We start from the raw sequence: 19,694 nt of genomic DNA on the forward strand, positions 1-19,694 counted from the left end.
TGCTATCCTCTTTATCAACGCGTCTTTCTCTCAAGCTGAGCCTTTGACTTCTGTATATTCCTCTATTCTTCACACCCACGACGTTTTCCAGCCTTTTCTTCTTTGCTTCAATTCTTCTTTGCTTCAATTCTGCAGGAAGTGAACATCCTTTACATGCCCGCCATGATGCCAGGCTCCAGCGGATCTGCCGTTGACATCTCTATCGTCACGACCCCCAACAACATCAACGCCGTTTCCTCCCTCCTCGATGAACTAAGGAAGGGGCATGAAGCACTCCCAGCAAAGGGTGATGAGGGCCGCAAAGACCTTTTGCTTCTAGCCCGAACTCTGGTGCAAAGCCTCGAGACTCCACGCGAGACCATGGCCAAGCATTGCTGGGCTCAGGTATGATATCTCACACCTCTAGTCCGTCCCGTACGGAAGGCTGACCTGGCAAGACTGCTGCTTTTCTCGGCCCTTATCTTCGGGTCGAAGTCAAATTATGGAAGCGAATGGCGGGCAATGGGGATAGGCCCCAGTCGGTTCACGAGCTGGCTGAAATCTCCGTGTCGACCCTTTACTGCTAGGTCAGATATAGCCCCACTGACATGCTGTGTGGGAGTGTTTAGCTTACGTCGCAGACAGGTCGAAATGATGCGCCATCTCGGTGCCATGGGATACATTACGGAAACGGGCAACGACGAATACAAACCGACGAAGTACAGCAAAGCCTTGAGCTTGGACATCATTGGGAATGGCTACCTCGCCACGTAAGTCTCTTTGCGGCCACGTTCTCTAGTCGAAGCTTCAGCAGCTAAGTCAAGGTCTGCAATCAGATTGTCCAGTACAAGCGCCGCCATGATCAGGTTTCATGAGTTTGCAAGCAGGCGGGGATTTGAAAACCCTGATGACGCGAGCGACACATCTTTGATGATGGCCTATGATACGAAACTAGATGTTTTCGGCTGGTTGCAAGCCCTGGGGCGCGGTTCCCATTTCAATGACCACATGGCAGGCTACCGACAAGGTCGTACGCCATGGATGGACAGTTCTATCTACCCCGTTCAAAGCAGGCTCGTGGACGGCGCCGACACTTCTGTCGATGCTCCTTTTCTTGTTGACATTGGAGGGAATAGAGGACACGATCTGCAGGAATTCCAGCGATATCATCCTGACACTCCAGGAAGGCTATATCTGCAGGATGTAGAGGCCGTCATCAGCAGCATCGAGTCGTTGAGCTCCTCTATCACTCCCATGTGCTATGATTTCCACACCGAACAGCCAATTAAAGGTAAGGGGTGGCATACGGACTCAGTAGTGACGAGAAAGATTGCTGATCATCTGAAACCCAGGTGCCCGTGCATACTACATACATTCCTGCCTGCATAACTGGCCGGATAGTGTATGCAAAAGCATCCTCTCACGCGTCTCTGCCGCAATGAAGCCTGGTTACAGCAGACTGTTAATCAACGAATATGTGATTCCCGCAACAGGGGCACACTGGGAGGCAACCAGTCTTGACTTGATGATGATGAGTCTTATGAGCTCCAAGGAGCGCACTGAGGATGATTGGCGTGGCCTCATCGAGGCTGTAGGTGGGCTGGAGATTGTTAGATTCTGGCACGGGGCCAACGGCGTGGAGAGCGTGATCGAATGCAAGTTGGTTGAGAAGGAAAGCCGTGCATGAAGGCATATAGTAGAAAAGGACAATGTGCATTAGGCAAAACAGCTGCAGGCTTGCAGGAACAGCAAAAGCCAAACTACCATCAATCTTTAATCGGGTTTCTATTAATCACACAGCTTGCGGGACGTCCATGGCTTCCTAGTAGTGTCAGTGATAAAAACTCGGGATGACATCAACATCCACGCTGTCCGTGTGATTAGATAAAACAATGCTCCACTTGAATATGCAAGGGTACGTCAGCGATCGCTCTCTGGGGTCTCGGGTAATCCCTTGAAATTGACCGAAAATGTGCTCATCTACCGTCTCAGCGAGCATCTCTAGATAGAAGAAGAAGGAAATCAACGCAGTATACTGAACAGACTGTGACTAAGTGAGATTATTGGGTTGAATTGATCGACCTGCGATTCTCTCTACCTCGAATTGTCTTTTTTAATTAGAACTCAATTGTGGAAACTTGCTGAAGCTTAGATTGGCGAGGAATGCCCCAAGGTCGTCCGCCAACTCGCCAACCCGCCAATCGGAGATGGGATGAGGTTTATTCCGGAGGGACCGGAGAGACCCATCCAAGGTTGACTGCCTGAGGCATTATCCTCTGCACGGCGCTCCGCTCTGGGGTCTGACGAGTGATGTCGGCCTCAGCTTGGAGTCTCGCGTCCCTTGAAACCTTCGTCTCAAAAACTCCCGCAAGTTGGGCGTCAATCCTCGCACAGAGTGTCTCCACATCCTCATCTTTCCTCTCCATATCAACATCGCCGTCATCCGACGGCGGGTGAATCACGATGTCAGGAACATCCGGGTTGCTATCGTCTCCTCCAGCCAATGTCTTGTTCATCTTATCACCACTGTCCACCACCATTGGCTCAAGCCGATGCTGAGCCTCTGTCCCTTCGTCTCTGCCAGTGCTAGAAACATAAGAGGTCTTGTTCTTCGCCCATTTTTGTCGTCGCAAGTAAGCGTACGATGTTCGGGTTCGTTGTGATTGCTTCCTTATCCCCGAGTTGCCGCCAAATGGCCTGCGTGGGTAATGCCCCGTAGCGATACGGGTGGACTTTGGTTTTTGCATATCGATTGTCATCGGAACCGACCCGAACCCCACACGAAGGCGTGCCTCGTCTCTACTTATAGACGAGAAACTGCCTGCAAGCTTAGCTACACTCATGATGTGTCACATGACGGATACCTTCGAGTCCGACAATGGCTTCTTCGTAAAGGGTCAGCCGGCAACCAACCAGGAACCGATCGATTTTCTTCAACTTGCCTTTTTGATCTACTTCAGACTTCTGCTCTAAGCGTGAGCAAGGCTCTTTCCACGGGCTCTAGCGTCCATGGTAGGACTTTGTGCCTAATCCTCTGACACTCTGTAAAGCCTCGAGGAGACGGCAACGGGGAGCGGGATATAAGAAACAGCAAGGTATCCCAAGCGCTCTGTTCGCTCCCTCCCTCTCCCTCGCGCCGGTCGACCTTATCCCTCCTAGCGAATCCTCGAGTCTGAAAAATGCTGATTCGATGGCGTCCAATTACGTGCACAATCATGGGTTCTCGCCTACCGGAGACATAGATACAGAGAACGAAGAGTTAAACCAGGACGTCAGGGGAACCAAAAACGGGACCGTTTCATGCTTTCCACATCTCAGCCGCCTTCCAGTCGAGATTCGATTGATGATCTGGAAGACGGCCTTTGACGCCGTAGATCCTGCCGTAGTCGTCTGCTCCTTCTCAGAAGGCCGCCACAGAGCTTCAGTCAATCATCGGCACGCGAAAGCCAGCCGTCTACCACCTGTAGCGCTGGCATGTCGTGAGGCGAGGAGGGAGTGGGTCCGGTGTACGCGGTCGTGCAGGTCTCCGGGTAGGATGCCCGAACGTGTTTATGTCCCCCGAACGGTGTTTCTCGTTCCCGCGGCCACAGTAGTCAGCTCCCGATTAAGGGGACTCAGTCTATCTATAACGCACATCGCCATCGATATTGCCGATAGTCCCGACGTGTTCCTGATTTTTGAAGCGCTCGCCCGTTTCCCTCGGCTGAAGACCATCATCATCGTCATACCATCGGGCGCCGTCGACGAGACTCAGGTTGTCGAATGGCAACAAAGGCTAAGGGAAGACTTACATGTTCTGCAAAAAATTGGCGCTTTAGCAGATGGTCTATCGAGCGACGGCGAGTGGCACAAAGGGACATATCTTGGATGGCTGTTCCGCAATTACTTGGAAGGCCCACAGGTGAGGGCATTTTATGCGCGGGATAACAGTCCCCGTGTCAAGCTCTTTATTGACCGGTCAAGATGGTCTCAATCAATCGGTGGAAACTTTGAGCAACCATGGTCTCTCTTTCTTTCTTAAAATACATCCCGTTGTAATAATGCTCGATCATTTATTGTGTCACCTTGACTGAGCCCTTTAAGTGAACGCGCGCCCATCGGGTTTGCATCAGCCCAAGTACTAATTACCCTACACCTTCCTTCCTTTTTCATTTCTTTTCTTTTTTTCCCCCTCCCCCACTTACTTCCCTGCACCAGAACCAGCTTCTCCATTCAATGATGAACCCCGCGCCACTTGACACCTCTCCGCTCACCCCTCGTATTTCACTTACGCTATTACGGGGATCGACATGTTTAGTCGTGGATGAGGTTCTCTTACCCCGCCAAAATCTTGGTAGGGGCCCAAGTTCCAGCCTCTTTCAGCGATCAGGCCGACTAAAGCTTGTTGCATGGCCATCATTACTTCTTCCGGCGTACAGCGGTACGGCTTTTGGGTGGTAGTGACGGGCGGGTTTGGTGTTTTGGATCGGCCAGGCGTATTGTTTATTTCCGTCGAGGTCGTTCGTTGCCGCACCGCCCGCTGTGCATGTGCGGAGGAGGTTGGCGCTGGTTGCCATGCTCTGGTCGTCTCGTTGTTGAGATTGGGATTGGCCGTGGCCGAACAGTCCGGTTCGGGAGCTTGTTGTGGCGCTGACTCGTCGGTTGTGGTCGCTTTGCTGGTCTGCCGGTTTTCGCCAGCTGCTTCATGAGGAGATGCAGCTGATGCAACGGTGCTGGTCGCAGACAAGCTCGCCGTGGGCGCCTTTGGGCTATGGCTGCCCAGGGGTTCTTGCAGCTCGCCGACATTGCTGAGCATGTTCATGGCCATGTCGATGTCAAAATTCAGATCACTGAGGCAGTCCATGCCAAAGTCCGCCGTGCCCTGAAAGCCTGCCATGTCCATGCCCATGTCCATCATCCAAGGGTCATCGGGCATCATCGCGCTGATTTCGTGAGGCGTTGGCTGCTCATGGGGCTCTTCGAAGTGGATTGATTCGCCCGCGCCATCATGCGTAAGAGCTGCGCCGCCGTCTGCCGCCTCATAGGGCTCACCTTCGGCATCCTGTTCCGTCGCAGGTGGAGATGTGCCTGGCCCCTGTTGGCGACGGAGCACATCCCGGTCATGATCGGCTGTAGAAACGGCAAGACCAGTCGGGGCTATCTCTTCGTCGAGGTCGTTATCCTCGGGCTCGTGGGGTTCGTTGTCATTGCAGTTGTCCAGCGGTCCAACGGTCGGAGACGCTGGGGTACCCGGCACGCTCCATATGCTCGCGCCTCCATCCCCAAGTACCGACTCGCTTCCCGCAACTGTGATCTGCGTGAGGGCTGGAGAGGCGTGCGATGCTCGCTGGGCATCCGCGGGTGGCTTTCTGCGCCGCAGGTTGCGCTCCGTTGTCTGTTTTTGCACTTTGTAGGGCTTTACTTTGGCCATCTGCTTCCTTTCTTTCGCGGTGTGTCGGACGAGCTCGCCATTGGACACGACCTGTCTTTTCAGTATATCTCGTATCTGTAATTGCCGCCATCATTAGCCATCCATCGAAAAGGTACCATGTGGCTTTGTACGTACGATTGCGTCCGCCTCTGGCAGCGGTTCACCGTCTGGGGTATAGACTGAGCCGTCCCAGAAGCCGTGGATCTTGTTGTAGAAGAAAAAGACTGCCTTAGTGTTGCATTCTTTGCCAAACTTGTAATTCTTATGTATCGCGGTCATGCCTCTCTTTCGCATCGCCTGGCCCACCCACGCAGGATCCCATGGCCGAGGCCCTTTCGGACGAGACTCTGTTGGAAGAGGGTCTCCTGGATGCTCCTGCCTTAGACCGGGCTCTCCCGGGCGAGAAGACCTCTTCGGACGAGGTTTCCTGCAGCCCATCCTGGGGAGTTGACGCTGACGCAGATGTTTGTGGCGGACGTTTCTCTTCCTCTAAGAGCGAGACCAATTGCCACCTCAACCCATTTTTTTTCGGTCATCTCGCTGGTATCGAGCCCGGTTTTTGAACAACGGGGCGGAATCGTCTTGGTGCGGCGTCGAGTCTCGAAACGGACGGCCACTGTCCCGACGGGCCATTGCCAAAGTTGGCCATCCTGAAGTCCCATGTTGTATGATCCATGCTCTCTGCGTTCAGGTCAATTTCGCCGTATTTGCTCGTTACCAGAATGTCGGGACGGTGTAAAGGTCGAGATAGGTCGGAAGATGGGATGGGAGGGGAATATGAAGAAAGTCCACATTGGACGTGTTTTAGAGCCAACAGCAGGTGACAGTCGGCGAGGGGTCCTTTCTCCCCCCGGTACGTGCTTGACCTGATCTAGATCGGCCGTTGCGCTCGCGCATCGAAATCCCACTTACTTCTGCCGTTTAGATTACGCTGAGGATAATCCCCCACCCTCCGATGCCCACTTGGTGAAGCCACAAAACGAAATGCTTCGTTATGGCTGGATCGACGCAATCACTGATCGCCACGGGGAGCACTTCCGACCAGACTACGTCTATAGCGTCTTCATCGGCCGCGGAATAGTTCCTACATCCACCTACGATGGTCCTGTTCCGGTCACCTCAACTAGTAACGACCGGTAGCGGCCTCACTAGCTTAGCTGCCTGTGCGCGCATCGAGCGAAATCTCCACCCCAGCTGAACCGCGGCAGTATTGCCATAGAGAAGTTGCACCGGCTTCAGGGCTGATACACAGCGGCACTGGCACTGCCACAGCCAACGGTAGCCCATGCGAATCGCCATGAAGAAACGAAAACTTGGTTCTCCGTTTCGCGTGTTCATATTCTACATAGTAAGGAAACGGGCTCAGACATGTCATTTGTACACCCCAGGACAATTGAGTGAAACAAAGGCTCTCATAGACGATAGGGCTCTCTGGAGATTAACCCACAGTTTAGCAAGACATAATTTTGGGCGTCCTCACTATCTCATTTTGGCTGTTGCGTTGCATTCCACATGCGACGTTCTGTCACCTTGCCTCTTTCGCCCTTAGAAAATCATCTCCACAAAGGATCCTACCTCGTTGTGGGACCGTCCACCTCGCGGAATCGGACATCTTGTAAAGCATCTCTGCGCGAGGTCGTGAAGGTGTTCTCTTCCACAGCGAACGGGATCTGCAAAGGACCCGGGATGCCGAATTAATCCCTGAGAGTTCCTTGAGCTTAGAGCTACAAGTCATGCTCGAATCTGATCATTTGCGCGCAACTCCACAGCTTTGTCACGCACAAAGCCCTTTCAAAAGTTCGATAAACCCTTGTCCCTTGCCCCGAGGGTCAGGTCCGTAGCGCCGAGTAGTTTGGGCAATTTCAGTGCTTGTATATTGGTATCGTACATTCTCGGCCTCATGATCAAGCTACCGAACTGTTCTCTTCTCTGGAATTTTTTACCGTAAGAGCAAGTAACATGACCGCGTGTATATGCAGGTGTTGCATGCAGGCATGGCAGCTGAATCGGACCCTTGTGCAGCACGCACGATCGGCGGGGTGGTATGTCGCTCAACGGTCGGAAAAATCTTTCGCAGGATCCCTGCCTGCGCACGATTCGTACGTACCGGACCCTTCTTTTTCGGCTCTTTCCCGCAGCACGCGGTGGATCGTTGCAGAATTTGACGAAGAGTGATAGACTAATTCAGTGGAGAAAAACAAAATTGTTTCCCTGCGCTTTGCCCTCCTTCTGACTCGGTGCCTCCGATTGCCCTCGTAATCTACGTGACCTGTCAACTTCCATGATATGGGTCCATTTACATCGATTTGTCATTTCGTAGCCACATTTAACATCATCACCGTTGCAGCTGATTCCCGACGCGATGATCAGTTCGCTTGTCAAAGTAAAGTCGCCCTAGTTGCAAACGCCGTTTCCATTGAACCCACTCTAATTTCAGCACCTCTCCACCCCGGATGAGTTCCCCGGTAGGATAGTGAATTGGCCGCTTTTCAGCTTTCAAGGTGGCAATGATAGACCGGCGCGAAACGGCTGGTCTGGCACCCACCAGACACGCCCGGCGAGGCACTGCCCCGGTTGTCCAGTGGACAATAGTGGCAGTTTCTTGCCCTTCGGATCAGAGCTACATAGAAGAGCAAGTAACGGAGTGAGGCATAGCACAATATCGGGCAGTTAATGGGCGAAAGGTTCGCATCTCGTTTTACAAAAAATGGCAACTCCGGCGCGCGGGTACAACAGCCAGTTTCTGCTCTTCTTGGGCGAGGGGACAATACAAGACAAGCAGCTGCCCGAGCCCGCCAAGAGCCATCCTTCAGGCTGCACCCGGGACCCTTGCTATGCATGTTGGTGGCGGTCATCATTAGCGGTTCAGGCTGTACCGCACAGCCGAAGTCGGTCGACAAGTATATATTTCGAATGCTGCCGAGCACGCCCGATAATCGAGCAGTTTCATGCTCAGCTTCACATGTCCATTTTCTCTAAACATCGTTTTCACTCCCAATTTCGACCGCGCATCCCGTCATGAAGTATCCTCCGCGAAAGCATCATTCTAGAACTCATGACTCTCGTACACGACCATACCCCTCGGCCCAGCATCGGACAGACCGGAAGTCACGTACATCTAAGGATCGGTCTCGTCACTCAGAGGATGTGGTCCCACCTAGGTCGACTCATCCGAGACCAAAGAAAGTTGCCCGGCGTGATCCGCAGACCGCCAGCAATGATCGAAGAGGGGGCTACGGGCCGCGGTCTCCAGCTGAACAGACAGTAGAAGACGAAAGCCCCGACTATGAATCTGAAAAGTTCGTTTTATACCAGCATGGAGAGCCCCTCTGATAAGCACAAGCTGAACAGATAGTAGAAGCGATTATGGTGGCGACTCTGCCAGCGATTCCGGCGAGGAGAATGCTAGTCAAAGTCATTCAGAGCTGGAGCAGCTCAAGGATCAGATCATCGAGTTTAGGAGGGAACAAAGCCAACAGTGATTCTCCCCAAACACCCCTCCCCTCTGGATTGCCCTTAATTCCACATTAAAGTATCGTGTGCTGACACTATATGTCTTTAGAATTCATCGCATAGACAAAAGGTCAGTACTGAATAATGCGAGCGATCTCGTTTTTCCTGCCACTATATGCTAACCGTTATATGGAACAGAACGAGGGAATTGGCTCAGCAGTACGTATCAATCTTCGGCTCCTTCCTCCCCTCCCCTCCCCTGTTGCCGCTCCTGTTAACAATTGAATTGGATAGAATGAGGGAAGTAGTACAGCAGTACGTATCGACCTTGAACCTTTGTTTTGTCTTTTGTCTAACGTGGTTGGTTGCAGGGTTTCGGCATTGCGCAAGCAGTGAGTGATTTCTTGCATCTTAAGGAAATATATCGAGACGCTGAACGTTGTAGAATACGAGAGCAGCCGAAAGGTTTCGTCGAGAAGATTTTGCCGGCCAATTTTCAAGGAGGCGGGTCTATAATGCAAGGAAAACAAGACCAAGCGCATCACGGAGCGACGGGAGAACTTGGAACAATAGACCCTATGGAGATGTTCAGCAAAGGCAGCGAACCTTTTGGCTGAGGACAATGCGATAGTCGGATATTGTGATGGCGTGGTCAACAGAGGGTGGCTTCTTATTTGCGTTTTTCTTATATGTAGATGAGGTGTCGATATCAATATCTCGTGTCGTGTCGGTGACATATTCTAAGACAAGAAGCTCCAAGTGACGTGATCTATCCAGGATAGAACAGCGTAAGGCTCTATCCAATCCGTTAGATAGATTCGTGATAAAATTATCTAAGTGCCTATGATTGCATAAAGAGATCTTCCAATTTCCGGGGATGAGATGAGAATCAATTTCGTATTAAGCTATAGATACATGAAAAAAAGGCGTCTTGCTCGTGATATTTTGATATATGGCCTTTTTCTTATTTTCCCTCCATTTTATGATCATCCATCTATGGTCCATCAAATTTTACCTAGAGATAGGCTTAGTTGTGATTGCACATTCATTGCTTCACTAGCCAGAACGGATTTTAGCAGCGAAAACTCTTGAATATTTAATAGTATGAAGCAGGATGGCCCTCGTCTTCCGAGCCATGCCCTTGGCCGTGTCCAGGCCAGACTATCTGATCATCTTGATTGATTGGCCGTCCCTGTTCATCCTTCGGCGCCTCAGCAACCAGCATTTGATCAACCAGCATTTGACGTGATTGTGGAAGTAGTTCTGGCCGGGTGTTCAACGGAGAACTAAAGGTTTGAGGTTGAAATTCGATCCTTTCATCAATCGGCAAAGGCGTTGACTGAGACCCTCCTTCGCGCTGAACTTGAATGATTGTCTCTAGTAGCTTGATGTGCTCTTCTCCTAGGCTGACTAATCTGTGCTGCCACGAGACGAGGGCCTCGTTGTGTATGACGTCTTTTTTCAAGGCTTCATACTCTTCCAGGAGCTTCTCGTTCTCCGCCGTCAGAAAGCGGTTCCGGTCGTGCAAAAATCGCACCAACTGATGGACTTCCGTCGAAGGAGTGGCCATAACATGTGGAGGCGACGGTGTACCGAAGGCTGATGGGTTTGTCATCATCTGACAAGGGCGTGGGCAGTGATGATGTGAAACTTGAATCAATAGTTTCTGTTGGTTCCATCGAAACTTTCCTGATCGAATAGATGTTCATAAGGAGACGGGACATATATAGGTCATCATATGATACACTGGCTCCGTTCACATACCAACGATGGAGGTTTCAAGGTCCGAAAATGTCTTCCCTTTGCGTTCCACCTCAGATTTTGAAACGCTTTGACGTTCTAGCCCAAAACTCCTGTCTATAATTTCATACAGAACTGTCGCTTCCTCAATACAACATTCGGCCATTTGTGTTGCCGTGTCTGATGATGTCGACTCGCCAATCTTGACTTGTTCTATCCTCAACGATATTGGACCTGATTGTAGTGATGTAAAATGAACGATTGTAGGGCAATAGCTTTGGAAGTGACAATAGAACGATGATTAAGCAAAATACAGATAATCGATGGCAAAACTCAAGGATGCAGCGCGGAAATCGAAGCGAAGCCTGCGTCTAACAATGACGCTATGAGCGATTGACGTAGAACAAGTTGTGCAATTAAAGCCAAGAAGTGAAAGATTCTATGTAGGAGCTTGTTGGTATTAGAATATGTCGCATCTTCCGGAGACTCATGCCCGTTTGGCCGTGGTTCTCGTCCCCACCGTATCGTTCCTTCTGCGTGGTTCTTGTGAACACTAAATAGAGTAGGGGAGAAGTCGCAACACTCGGTTTCACAGATGCAGTGGCGGTGCTATGATACGGCCATTTTCTAAAAGACCATCTTTTAAATAACCATACGAAGCATTCATGCGAACAATTACCGCTAGTAACAGCCCAAGAACTAACCCGAGGGACTGAATAGGGCTACTCAACATGTTTCCGCGTTCAAGACCTGTGCCTCTCCTGAAATGGGCACCTGGTCTTGCGGTCCCGTGCAATATATTTTTCCATGATGAATTGGAGTTCGTTTGAGTGAGACTCTATCGCTGGTACTACTTGTACCAGCACCTCTTCAATTAACTTTCTGTAGGAAGAACACTCAATTTGAAGGATTCTGCGATGGCGCCTGAGTTCGGTGGAGGATATGGCATTTTGGTTCTCTGTACTGTCTTGGTACTTTGACCATTGTGGTATCCAAGGTCGTAATGAAGCAGAACCTTGTCCCTGCTTCGCTACATATGGACAAGAGGCTTTGTTCGTGGATGAATGTCCACGTTCTGTGCCAGTGCAGGTTTGTGCAACGAAACTGATTTCTCGCCCCCATGCATCGTTCGCTTGTCTGAGTATAACGTCTCCCTCGTCGATTGCTGAGCGGAGACCAAGAATAAGATGCTGTATTTAAGGTATCAGGAGTGCCAGCACCTGAAAAACCAGCGTTCTATTTAACGAAATTGACTGCCTCAACTTCCCGTTTTCTTGAGTCAGCCTCACCACAAGAGCTCCAAGTACAGAACTGTCATGAGTCCCAGGGGGTTGCGGCAGAGTGCGGTGGCCTGGGCCCAGAATAGGAAAGGGGTTGGCCTCATTCTTAGTCCTTCCCTGTGCAGAACCACTACTTTCACATGACTGAGTTGTTTTCCTACTGAACCACCCCTCCTTTTTGTGATGACTATCTTCGGCCTGTTGGTTCGCTTCGACGGCTGGCTGATGTCCTTCGATTGTCATTTTGCAGTCACCAATCGAAGAACGCAGCCGGCTGATGCGGTATTGAAGTGAACTCAAGAGATTCCTCAACACGCCGTTGGCTAGATTTGCATAGTAGGTGGCCTCGTGTTGTAACCTTCCATTCTCTTGATTCAACTCAATCACTCGTTCCTGGACTCAATCCCGTATTTTTTTGGGTTGTATATGAAGAGACATAGAATCGAAAGCAGTTGTAGTACCGCCGTAGTCACGTATATCGTGATCTATCTTTTGGGGGGGAGGCGGCTGCGCCTCCCATACCCCAGGCTCGCTCTGAAGGTTGTCACTAGCTTTCATCGACATAAAAAAGAAGGATATCAAATAAGCCTTGGCGAAATGGCTTTAAATAAGAGGTTGAGGGCAATTTTCGGCACTGTTTCAAATCCCCCTATGAGGATACGTGGAGGTTCTGAGCCTAGACAAGGAAAGTTCCTCAGGGCCGAAAGTAGGAGCCCTACGAATGCATGAGGTGCTGAGGGTGGTTGTGACGCAGTCCAGAACTTTCCCTTCTCTGGCCTCGACATTCGAGACTTCAAACCCGGAATAAGCCTGGTTGCGATTCCAGTCCGCTTCTAGATTATCGTATATACTGTCAGGTGGCTGGAGTATATATGCCTTGGACCTGGCCTTTTGATGTTCTTTTGGTGGTTTCACCTCAATATGTCTTTCCAGAATCTTAAGGCCTATTGTAAGATATCGTAGGTTCTCGTTGAAGGTCAAGATGGTTGGTATCACCACCTCAAGCGAATAAATATTCGTATAGAGGGTTCCTCTTAAATCCTTAGGGATATCCCGAGGTAGTGTGCCGGCTTCCAGTCCTAAACTGATATCATCTCGGTCTGTCTTACTCCAACCAGGAGCCTTATATTGAAGGAAGCGAACACTTTCTGGGTCAAGGAGATGCGTCTTGTTCTCTAGACCAAAGAATATTTTAGACCATACTGTATAAATATGACGCCAGTATCGCACGATTATATCATCGCAATGAGCCGCTAGGTGTTTGGCTATATTTCCAATCTGTATAGATTCTCCCCAATGACCGGAGAATGGAACAACCGCTTGCATTGCTGCCCATATTTCGTGTCGATGCATTAGCATAACGATATGGCGTTGTTTTCCAGGAGGCAGTCTCGCGAGCCAGACGTTGAAGGCATTTGAGTCTGTTGATTCTGAGCAGCGCAGTAGATTTCGGCATATCTCTCCTTCGCTATATTTGCCCGGTACGTCTGTGCAGTTAGCTGCTGTAGCCCGTGGTAATCAGTGGTGAGCCACATACCTGGAGGAATACTGTATATTCGTACGGTGCACTTGAAATCGGCGCCTAATGCGGCCTTTGCTTTATCCAAACACTGTTGCCCGAGGAGGCAATCAATCTTGTAAATATTATTAGGGAGAGATTCGGCATCTTGGCCAAGCGTCTGTCGGAATTGAGCGTAGGTTTTACGTAGAGCTTGTAGCATATCTTTCAAGGTTTTCGGCGTGACAATCCCGGTAATTGGCTGGTCAGGGTTATGAAGGAACTGCTTGAAATCGGAGACAGTGGCGCGGTCCGAAAACCCTGTCGGACACTCGGCAAAACCGTCTGAAGTGAGGAGTGACAAGGGAACCTTGACGGTTCCCTCGAGGTATTCAGTCAACGAAGCCATCTTACTATCAATCTCGTATTTGCATTGGCAAATACCTTCAGCGAGAACATCATTCATATAGCACAGGCAGGCTTGCTCCACTGAGGGCTCCACTGGGGCCTACAGGGCGCGACGCGGCTTAATTTAAGTCCTAAAATAAACGGGCTTAAATACACGATCGGGCGCGATTTAATGTAAGCGCTGGCAATGCATGCACTGAACCAAAAATTCATAAGTAAGCACACAGGTCCTCGCGCGCCCCACCAGGTACCACTCACACGTAGTCATGCCTTCAACAGACAGCCTGCTGCAGCTCCGGTCAAATGCACCCGGCTTACCTGGGCCATATCTCCAAGAAAACTTGGCCCCGTACGAACTGCTCGACGCAATGGGGAAAGCGAGGCCTCGGTCCATTCTCGCGATCGGTGGTCGGGTAAAGAGTCAATACCTAGCCCGGGAATTTTCTACCACACTCGACCATCACGAAACACCGTCGGTAGCTCTTACCTCCCTCGATCACAAGACGATATGGCTAGATTGCGAGCTTCATTCTCATCAGATGCCCCGAATTAAAGCCAAATCTTCCATTGCAGGATATTCTCGTCTCCATTTTCTCAATTCCACCGCCGCTCGAGTGGCCAAGATTGCCTACCCTATATACACCGACGTGTTGGCATTATTCAGCGACATCACAACTCTCTCCTGTAAAAATCTTTTCTTGGCAGCCACTGTTAGTGCGTTGCTAAGGTGCGGGGTTTGCACAGGCCACTTTTACTTGCAACAGCCTTTAGCGCCCATCTGGGCACTAACAGGCACACAATCTGAGGAATTAAGAGAGTTGGCCTCACCTTGTGTTGCTCGTGCCAGGCCCAAGATGGCTTCAGAACCAAGCTATTAAGGGCATCAGGACTCGCGAGATGTAACCTGATCAATGGCAGCCAGCTATAGCGGTTTTTCTCCCCTCGTGGTTTTTCCCGCTGTTGCGATCTACATGTATGACTCCTCGGTTACTGGGGGATCGGAAGGCTAGACGACCAACCCTTCGGCAAATAAGAAGAAGGTTCTTCTGGGTCCCTGGCTGGTATGCGGATGCAGGAGAATTCCGGCTGGTTTTATCTGAATTGCGGTACTGTTGCGGGCATGTGGTATAGCCAGTACAGAGGGATACCGCCGCCCCTAGCCCCCGCTGACGGGGGCCGGGCTCGAACTATCACGGGCCTTGAGCCGCTGAATTGCTAGATAGCTAAGGATGATGGAAGCTGTGGGTGGAAATCATGTTGAGCTAGCCTAGCACGTCCTTTTACTCCATGGTGAGGTCTAGTGGGCTTATGTACCTTGCCTTCAGGACGGAAATGAATCAATCCATCAATCCAAAACCAACATTTTTGCACTTGGCCTTTGCGTCTCCGTTTCCAACACTGCCCGGCAAATGGCAAACTGCAAATATGGCAAACTTCAAATAACCACACCCATAGCCAACCTCGTTCGTTCCTCAAGGCTTTATGCGCAAGCCGCGACCGGCTTGCCTCTCCTGTTATTCCTTGACATCTGCACAATTGAGAATGAAGCCGTCCTATTGGCTTATCACATCGCAGCCGAAGCATTGATAAACCAATAGGGCACCTTCATTCACTTACTCAGATAAAGAGCGGGTGGGTACGACCCCGACCGGCTCTTTTGGGATTGATTGGGCGATGGTCAAGGTCAGTTGTGAGTTGGCTCGCGATGCACTCAGTGTGCGCGTGCGTTCCCTTGATCACATCCTTCTCAGCCGCTGTGTCGATGTCAGTATATTCAATTACAAGCCGAAAGTCGATACTACTCTATTCATAGACTATATTTTTACTAGATAGACCTTATGCTATGCCAACCTTGTAACTAGGAGGAAGCCACCACTACAAGCACCGAGAATACCAGATATAAACTCAGAGTGTAAACAAGCTCACTCGCCAACTGTGAGAGTAAGGTGGACGTTGCCCGGAGGAAGGTTCAGGCCCACACCATCCTCAGCCTCTATTCCCTTGACATAGGCGTTCTCACCAGTGCCATCGGTGTTGATAATAGAGCAAATACCGGACCCACAGACCTTAAGGGCCGGAGTTTCAAGGCCGTTGGCGGAAGCCACCAGGCAAGAGGCATCAGCACCAGACCAGTTGTCGTTAGACTCGTTGCCAAAGTCGAACTCGAACCAGGTGCCGGCAAACTGGCCGAGAGAGGTGGTGGGAACCTCAGAACCCACGCCACAGACGCAGCCACCCTGAGAGTTGCCCTCAAAGGCAGCAACCTTGGTGCCGCTGGCGGGAAGGGTGAAAGAGATGGCTTCGTTACCCTCCCACGAGCCGTTGATGCCACCATCGGTGTCGGTCTTGTTAGGACCAATCTTGTTGAAGCAGACACAGGCCTGGTCCTGGTTGACGGCGTTGTTGAAGGTGGCCGTGTACTTGTACTTGGAGGCGATACTTTGGTTAATCTCCATAATGTTGCAGCCGTAGTCGTTATCGGTTCCAGTATTGCCCTCGTAAGCAATCTGCTCCACGGTGGCACGCCTCGACTTACTATTGGCGCAGAAGTCGCGGTACGTGGCGGTGGAGGAGTCTCCAGAAGAATCATCTGTAGAGGTAGCGACGTTGGAAGAGCTAGTGGCTGGAATGGCAACCTGAGTCACGTACTGAGTGATAGTAGTGGTGGCAGTGGTAATGGTAGGGTCGTTGGCCCTGGCAAACAGTCGCGGGTGGTGGGCAGCCCAGTGAGCATAGCCACCGAGATGAGCAGAGACACCCAAGGCGGCGCTGAAGAGGATAGGAATAGAAGTTATCATGCTTGGAATACGAGATTGGTTTATGCTCCTAGTGAAAAGCAGGAGGCGGTAGCTTTGTGATATTTGGATGTGACTTGAGGGGGATGCTCTAACTTGGTTTTTTAGATTTAAAGCAGTAGAGAGTAGTGTGAACACGGCGGACAGGGGAGGATTTGAAGGCAAAAGGCTGTATTTGTTTTCAAATAAAGTAGGAGATAAAAAAATGGAACAACGTGGAGGAGAGGGATGGTATTAAGGCCGAGACGGGGCATAACCTTGGGAGCTCCGGTGATGTGCCGAGCCTACCCTACAGCCCGAAAAAGGACGGAGCGCGCAAGGATGAGTTCACAGTCCAAATCGAGGATGTAAATTTGTAATTAGGCGGTAAAGCTCTACAGTAAATATTAGAAAGGGAAGTGTCTTCATTCCTATCCTGCCGCAATAAACCTACTACCGTCGCACCAAAAGGAAATATCTATACAGTCGAAAGAACCGCGCTTAGCGTCCGTGATACATAGTGTACTGGAAAGTTCCAAAACGAATACGGTTATTGTACTGGAATTGAGCACCTTCTAGACTTTCTTGTTCGAGATCCCAGCGGGCAATCGGCTTGACGCTTCTGATTCTCACCTCGCTCGGATATTCGCTTTAGCATATTCAACCATGCTCCGCAATTCCTCCAAGACTGATAATCGATGGTATGTACTGTACATACACAGTGGCATTTATTAATATGTATGACCCTCTGGGACAATGGTTCATTCATTATCGGATCCCAATCCCAACCCAACATCCAATTCGTACTAGCTGGATAACAGCTTTGCCTTAGACCACTGTACTATGGTATGTAGTGTTAGGGCCAGGACAAATCGGACGGGAGAGCGTAGTAGGAAAGTGTTTTAGTCGTGGGAATCATAAAATTATTGGCGTCTCTTCCAATCATCCATGCCCTTATTAATGACAGAGCATTTCATTTCTGTGCCCCACAGAGTAAGAGAGAGATTCCATTGAAACGGTAAACTTCAGGACACGACGCGTATTACGTCAGGAATGCAAAATGCATACGTGACAAGATTGTTCGCGACTGTCAGGCTCGCAAAATTCCTGTTGACATGAAATGATTCGACTATTATTTTATTGGAGCTGTATCCTTGATGAAAGAGGCACATTGCAAGCCGTAGGACGATCAGATGGCTGTTGATGAATGGTTGCATCGTACCAAGCGAGACTGAACGGCTGATAACGGGTGCGCAAACATTACTTCACGGAACGTATTTCTTGCTTATTCGGTCACTCTCTATTTATCCAGTCCACCCGTTCATTTCGCTCAAATGCGTCCATTCTTTCTCATTGCCATTTTTCTCGGCTTAACTACTTGCCATCCCACCTTGAAGTTTGTTAGAGACATTCTAACCCCAGAAGGATTTACCAAAATCCAACCAGGGGGGATCGATGATGTTAAAGTCACGGAAGAAAATACCCTCAACAGCACCAGCACTATTGCCCAGCGAGACCCAGTTGTCGCCACTCTGCCTCTGAAGTTCGTCAACAACTACAGTGGCGGTGCAGTCAACGTCTATATATCTGGGCTGGACTCCAATGGTGCGGTCGTCTTCGTTGCTAGCAATGGATCCTTGATTTATCCTTCCTCAGGTGGCTCCAAGGTCCCTGTTAAAATCACCAAGAACATTGCCATTCCCATAACTTCGTCTGGAGACATGTTTGAACTCACTCTGCCAATTTATATGAGCTCTGGACGCATCTATTTTTCCGATGGTGGCTTGTCGTTTTACATGGTGAACACTGACACAGGGGATGGCTTGGTTCAGCCGTCCATTACCAACCTTCAGGATGCAAACGCTGGCCTCAAATGGGGCTTCGCTGAGTTTACTTACACTGGCGGGGTCATATATGCAAATATTAGCTACGTTGACTTTGTTGGCATGGTTCTGGGCATGTTGCTAACGGTCGCCGACGGCACCGTGCAAAGTGCAGCGGGACTCCAGGCTGACAGTGTCACCAACATCTGCAATGACTTAGTGACACAGATGGATGCTGATGGATACCCGTGGAGTTCCATGTGCATTGCCAATGCTGCAGGAACTCCTATCCGAGTATTGTCACCTGGCAACTTCCACGATCTCAACGCCCATGCCTTTGTCAAATACTGGTCCAGTTATGTTGACCAAGTCTGGAGCCAATATACCATCTCGACCTTGATGATCAACACGCAGACAGATTTCGGAGACGTTAGCTGCCAGGTTTCGGGAGATGAATTGATCTGCAATGGCGACAATCGAGGCTACACAAAGCCCAGCGCCAACGACATCTGGGGCTGCAACACCGGGCCGTTTGCTATTATAGATGACGACAATGCCATTCACAAGGCAGTAGTGCCGCGTCTCTGCGCTGCATTTGTCCGCTCCACTCTTCTTCTCGATGGAGGCAATGTGCAGCCGAGCCTTGGCAGCGATTCGTACTACATGGTCGATCCTACCAACCACTACAGCCGCGTCATTCATAAGTATGAGGTGGACGGCAAGGGATATGCATTCTCCTACGACGATGTCAACCCGGACGGCAATGAAAATGCCTCAGGCATTGTTTCGTCTGGAAACGTTGACAACTTGACCATTTTCGTTGGCGCTCCACCTTCTTAATGGAGCATTCTGTTTTAGTATATTAAGATCATCGAGTGTGGATTCGAGGTTGCGAATATATTTTCTTTCCTCAATTTTAATTTGCCCATGTCTCCATGACTAATCTCATTGAATCTGCTTTAACTTATGAGAAAACAAAATATCCACGTCATTTATTAACTTTTACCTTTCATGGAACTATGCATTCTACATAGCCAGCCACTGACAATCATTTCCTAGCCTGCTAATTTCTTTCATTACTCGTGTATCGCATTTTCAGCCCGTTCCTACCAAGCATTATTTTCAGCCCCTCTTTACATCCTCGCAAAACGATATGTGAAATAGACAATCCGTCTGGTACCATAGCCCTGTCATGCCCCCTCATTTGCTTATTAATTAGGCGCCAGCGACGCCAGCGGCGGTCGAGGCTGACGGAAAATGCGTGCTCTTTCGAAGTCTTCGATCATCACCCGGCCAGTCTCTTGATTGAACAACATGTTCGGGATCCGC

At 50.2% G+C, this 19,694-nt stretch overlaps 11 protein-coding genes across 11 annotated transcripts; 5 read left to right on the forward strand and 6 right to left on the reverse strand.

The window, feature by feature from the left end:
• Window positions 1-165: 165 nt before the first annotated feature.
• Window positions 166-1,666, forward strand: BGZ61DRAFT_375436 (S-adenosyl-L-methionine-dependent methyltransferase; the record flags this gene model as incomplete). Its single annotated transcript, XM_046242410.1, has 5 exons — window positions 166-384; window positions 438-547; window positions 609-749; window positions 816-1,270; window positions 1,332-1,666. 5 exons carry the CDS (start codon window positions 166-168, stop codon window positions 1,664-1,666), a joined length of 1,260 nt encoding a protein of 419 aa, XP_046093525.1.
• A 532-nt stretch (window positions 1,667-2,198) lies between these two features.
• Window positions 2,199-2,822, reverse strand: BGZ61DRAFT_487705 (uncharacterized protein; the record flags this gene model as incomplete). Its single annotated transcript, XM_046250012.1, has 1 exon — window positions 2,199-2,822. One exon carries the CDS (start codon window positions 2,820-2,822, stop codon window positions 2,199-2,201), a length of 624 nt encoding a protein of 207 aa, XP_046093526.1.
• A 347-nt stretch (window positions 2,823-3,169) lies between these two features.
• Window positions 3,170-4,000, forward strand: BGZ61DRAFT_576795 (uncharacterized protein; the record flags this gene model as incomplete). Its single annotated transcript, XM_046256232.1, has 1 exon — window positions 3,170-4,000. One exon carries the CDS (start codon window positions 3,170-3,172, stop codon window positions 3,998-4,000), a length of 831 nt encoding a protein of 276 aa, XP_046093527.1.
• BGZ61DRAFT_524589 (uncharacterized protein) lies at window positions 3,873-6,126 on the reverse strand. The gene is made up of 2 exons (XM_046252657.1): window positions 5,525-6,126; window positions 3,873-5,464 (listed from the first exon to the last, which is right to left on the reverse strand). The coding sequence occupies exons 1-2, from the start codon at window positions 5,825-5,827 to the stop codon at window positions 4,247-4,249; spliced, it is 1,521 nt and encodes a 506-aa protein (XP_046093528.1). The 5' UTR covers window positions 5,828-6,126; the 3' UTR covers window positions 3,873-4,246.
• A 2,281-nt stretch (window positions 6,127-8,407) lies between these two features.
• BGZ61DRAFT_375414 (uncharacterized protein) lies at window positions 8,408-9,459 on the forward strand (the record flags this gene model as incomplete). The annotated part of the gene is made up of 5 exons (XM_046242407.1): window positions 8,408-8,688; window positions 8,745-8,867; window positions 8,952-8,972; window positions 9,041-9,103; window positions 9,288-9,459. 5 exons carry the CDS (start codon window positions 8,408-8,410, stop codon window positions 9,457-9,459), a joined length of 660 nt encoding a protein of 219 aa, XP_046093529.1.
• A 677-nt stretch (window positions 9,460-10,136) lies between these two features.
• BGZ61DRAFT_279650 (uncharacterized protein) lies at window positions 10,137-10,457 on the reverse strand (the record flags this gene model as incomplete). The annotated part of the gene is made up of 1 exon (XM_046238444.1): window positions 10,137-10,457. A coding segment is annotated over one exon (321 nt), but the record flags the coding sequence as incomplete, so codon positions are not given.
• Window positions 10,458-11,325: 868 nt separating this feature from the next.
• On the reverse strand, window positions 11,326-12,105 carry BGZ61DRAFT_487710 (uncharacterized protein; the record flags this gene model as incomplete). Its single annotated transcript, XM_046250013.1, has 2 exons — window positions 11,326-11,772; window positions 11,872-12,105. The coding sequence occupies 2 exons, from the start codon at window positions 12,103-12,105 to the stop codon at window positions 11,326-11,328; spliced, it is 681 nt and encodes a 226-aa protein (XP_046093531.1).
• Window positions 12,106-12,440: 335 nt separating this feature from the next.
• BGZ61DRAFT_375409 (uncharacterized protein) lies at window positions 12,441-13,769 on the reverse strand (the record flags this gene model as incomplete). The annotated part of the gene is given in 3 exon segments (XM_046242405.1): window positions 12,441-12,632; window positions 12,646-13,349; window positions 13,400-13,769. The coding sequence occupies 3 exon segments, from the start codon at window positions 13,767-13,769 to the stop codon at window positions 12,441-12,443; spliced, it is 1,266 nt and encodes a 421-aa protein (XP_046093532.1).
• Window positions 13,770-14,034: 265 nt separating this feature from the next.
• Window positions 14,035-14,646, forward strand: BGZ61DRAFT_487712 (uncharacterized protein; the record flags this gene model as incomplete). Its single annotated transcript, XM_046250014.1, has 1 exon — window positions 14,035-14,646. The coding sequence occupies one exon, from the start codon at window positions 14,035-14,037 to the stop codon at window positions 14,644-14,646; it is 612 nt and encodes a 203-aa protein (XP_046093533.1).
• Window positions 14,647-15,690: 1,044 nt separating this feature from the next.
• On the reverse strand, window positions 15,691-16,566 carry BGZ61DRAFT_375402 (uncharacterized protein; the record flags this gene model as incomplete). Its single annotated transcript, XM_046242404.1, has 1 exon — window positions 15,691-16,566. The coding sequence occupies one exon, from the start codon at window positions 16,564-16,566 to the stop codon at window positions 15,691-15,693; it is 876 nt and encodes a 291-aa protein (XP_046093534.1).
• A 1,310-nt stretch (window positions 16,567-17,876) lies between these two features.
• BGZ61DRAFT_375420 (uncharacterized protein) lies at window positions 17,877-19,205 on the forward strand (the record flags this gene model as incomplete). The annotated part of the gene is made up of 1 exon (XM_046242409.1): window positions 17,877-19,205. The coding sequence occupies one exon, from the start codon at window positions 17,877-17,879 to the stop codon at window positions 19,203-19,205; it is 1,329 nt and encodes a 442-aa protein (XP_046093535.1).
• Window positions 19,206-19,694: the final 489 nt, after the last annotated feature.

This window comes from Ilyonectria robusta, assembly GCF_021365365.1.
Source record: "Ilyonectria robusta strain PMI_751 chromosome Unknown BGZ61scaffold_89, whole genome shotgun sequence".
NCBI lineage: Eukaryota > Fungi > Ascomycota > Sordariomycetes > Hypocreales > Nectriaceae > Ilyonectria > Ilyonectria robusta.

Coding starts and splice junctions, on each gene's coding strand:
- BGZ61DRAFT_524589 (XM_046252657.1), bottom strand. CDS start 5,827: ATGGGCTGCAGGAAACCTCGTCCGAAGAGGTCTTCTCGCCCGGGAGAG. Junction 5,465..5,524: donor TGCCAGAGGCGGACGCAATC/GTACGTACAAAG, acceptor CGGCAATTACAG/ATACGAGATATACTGAAAAG.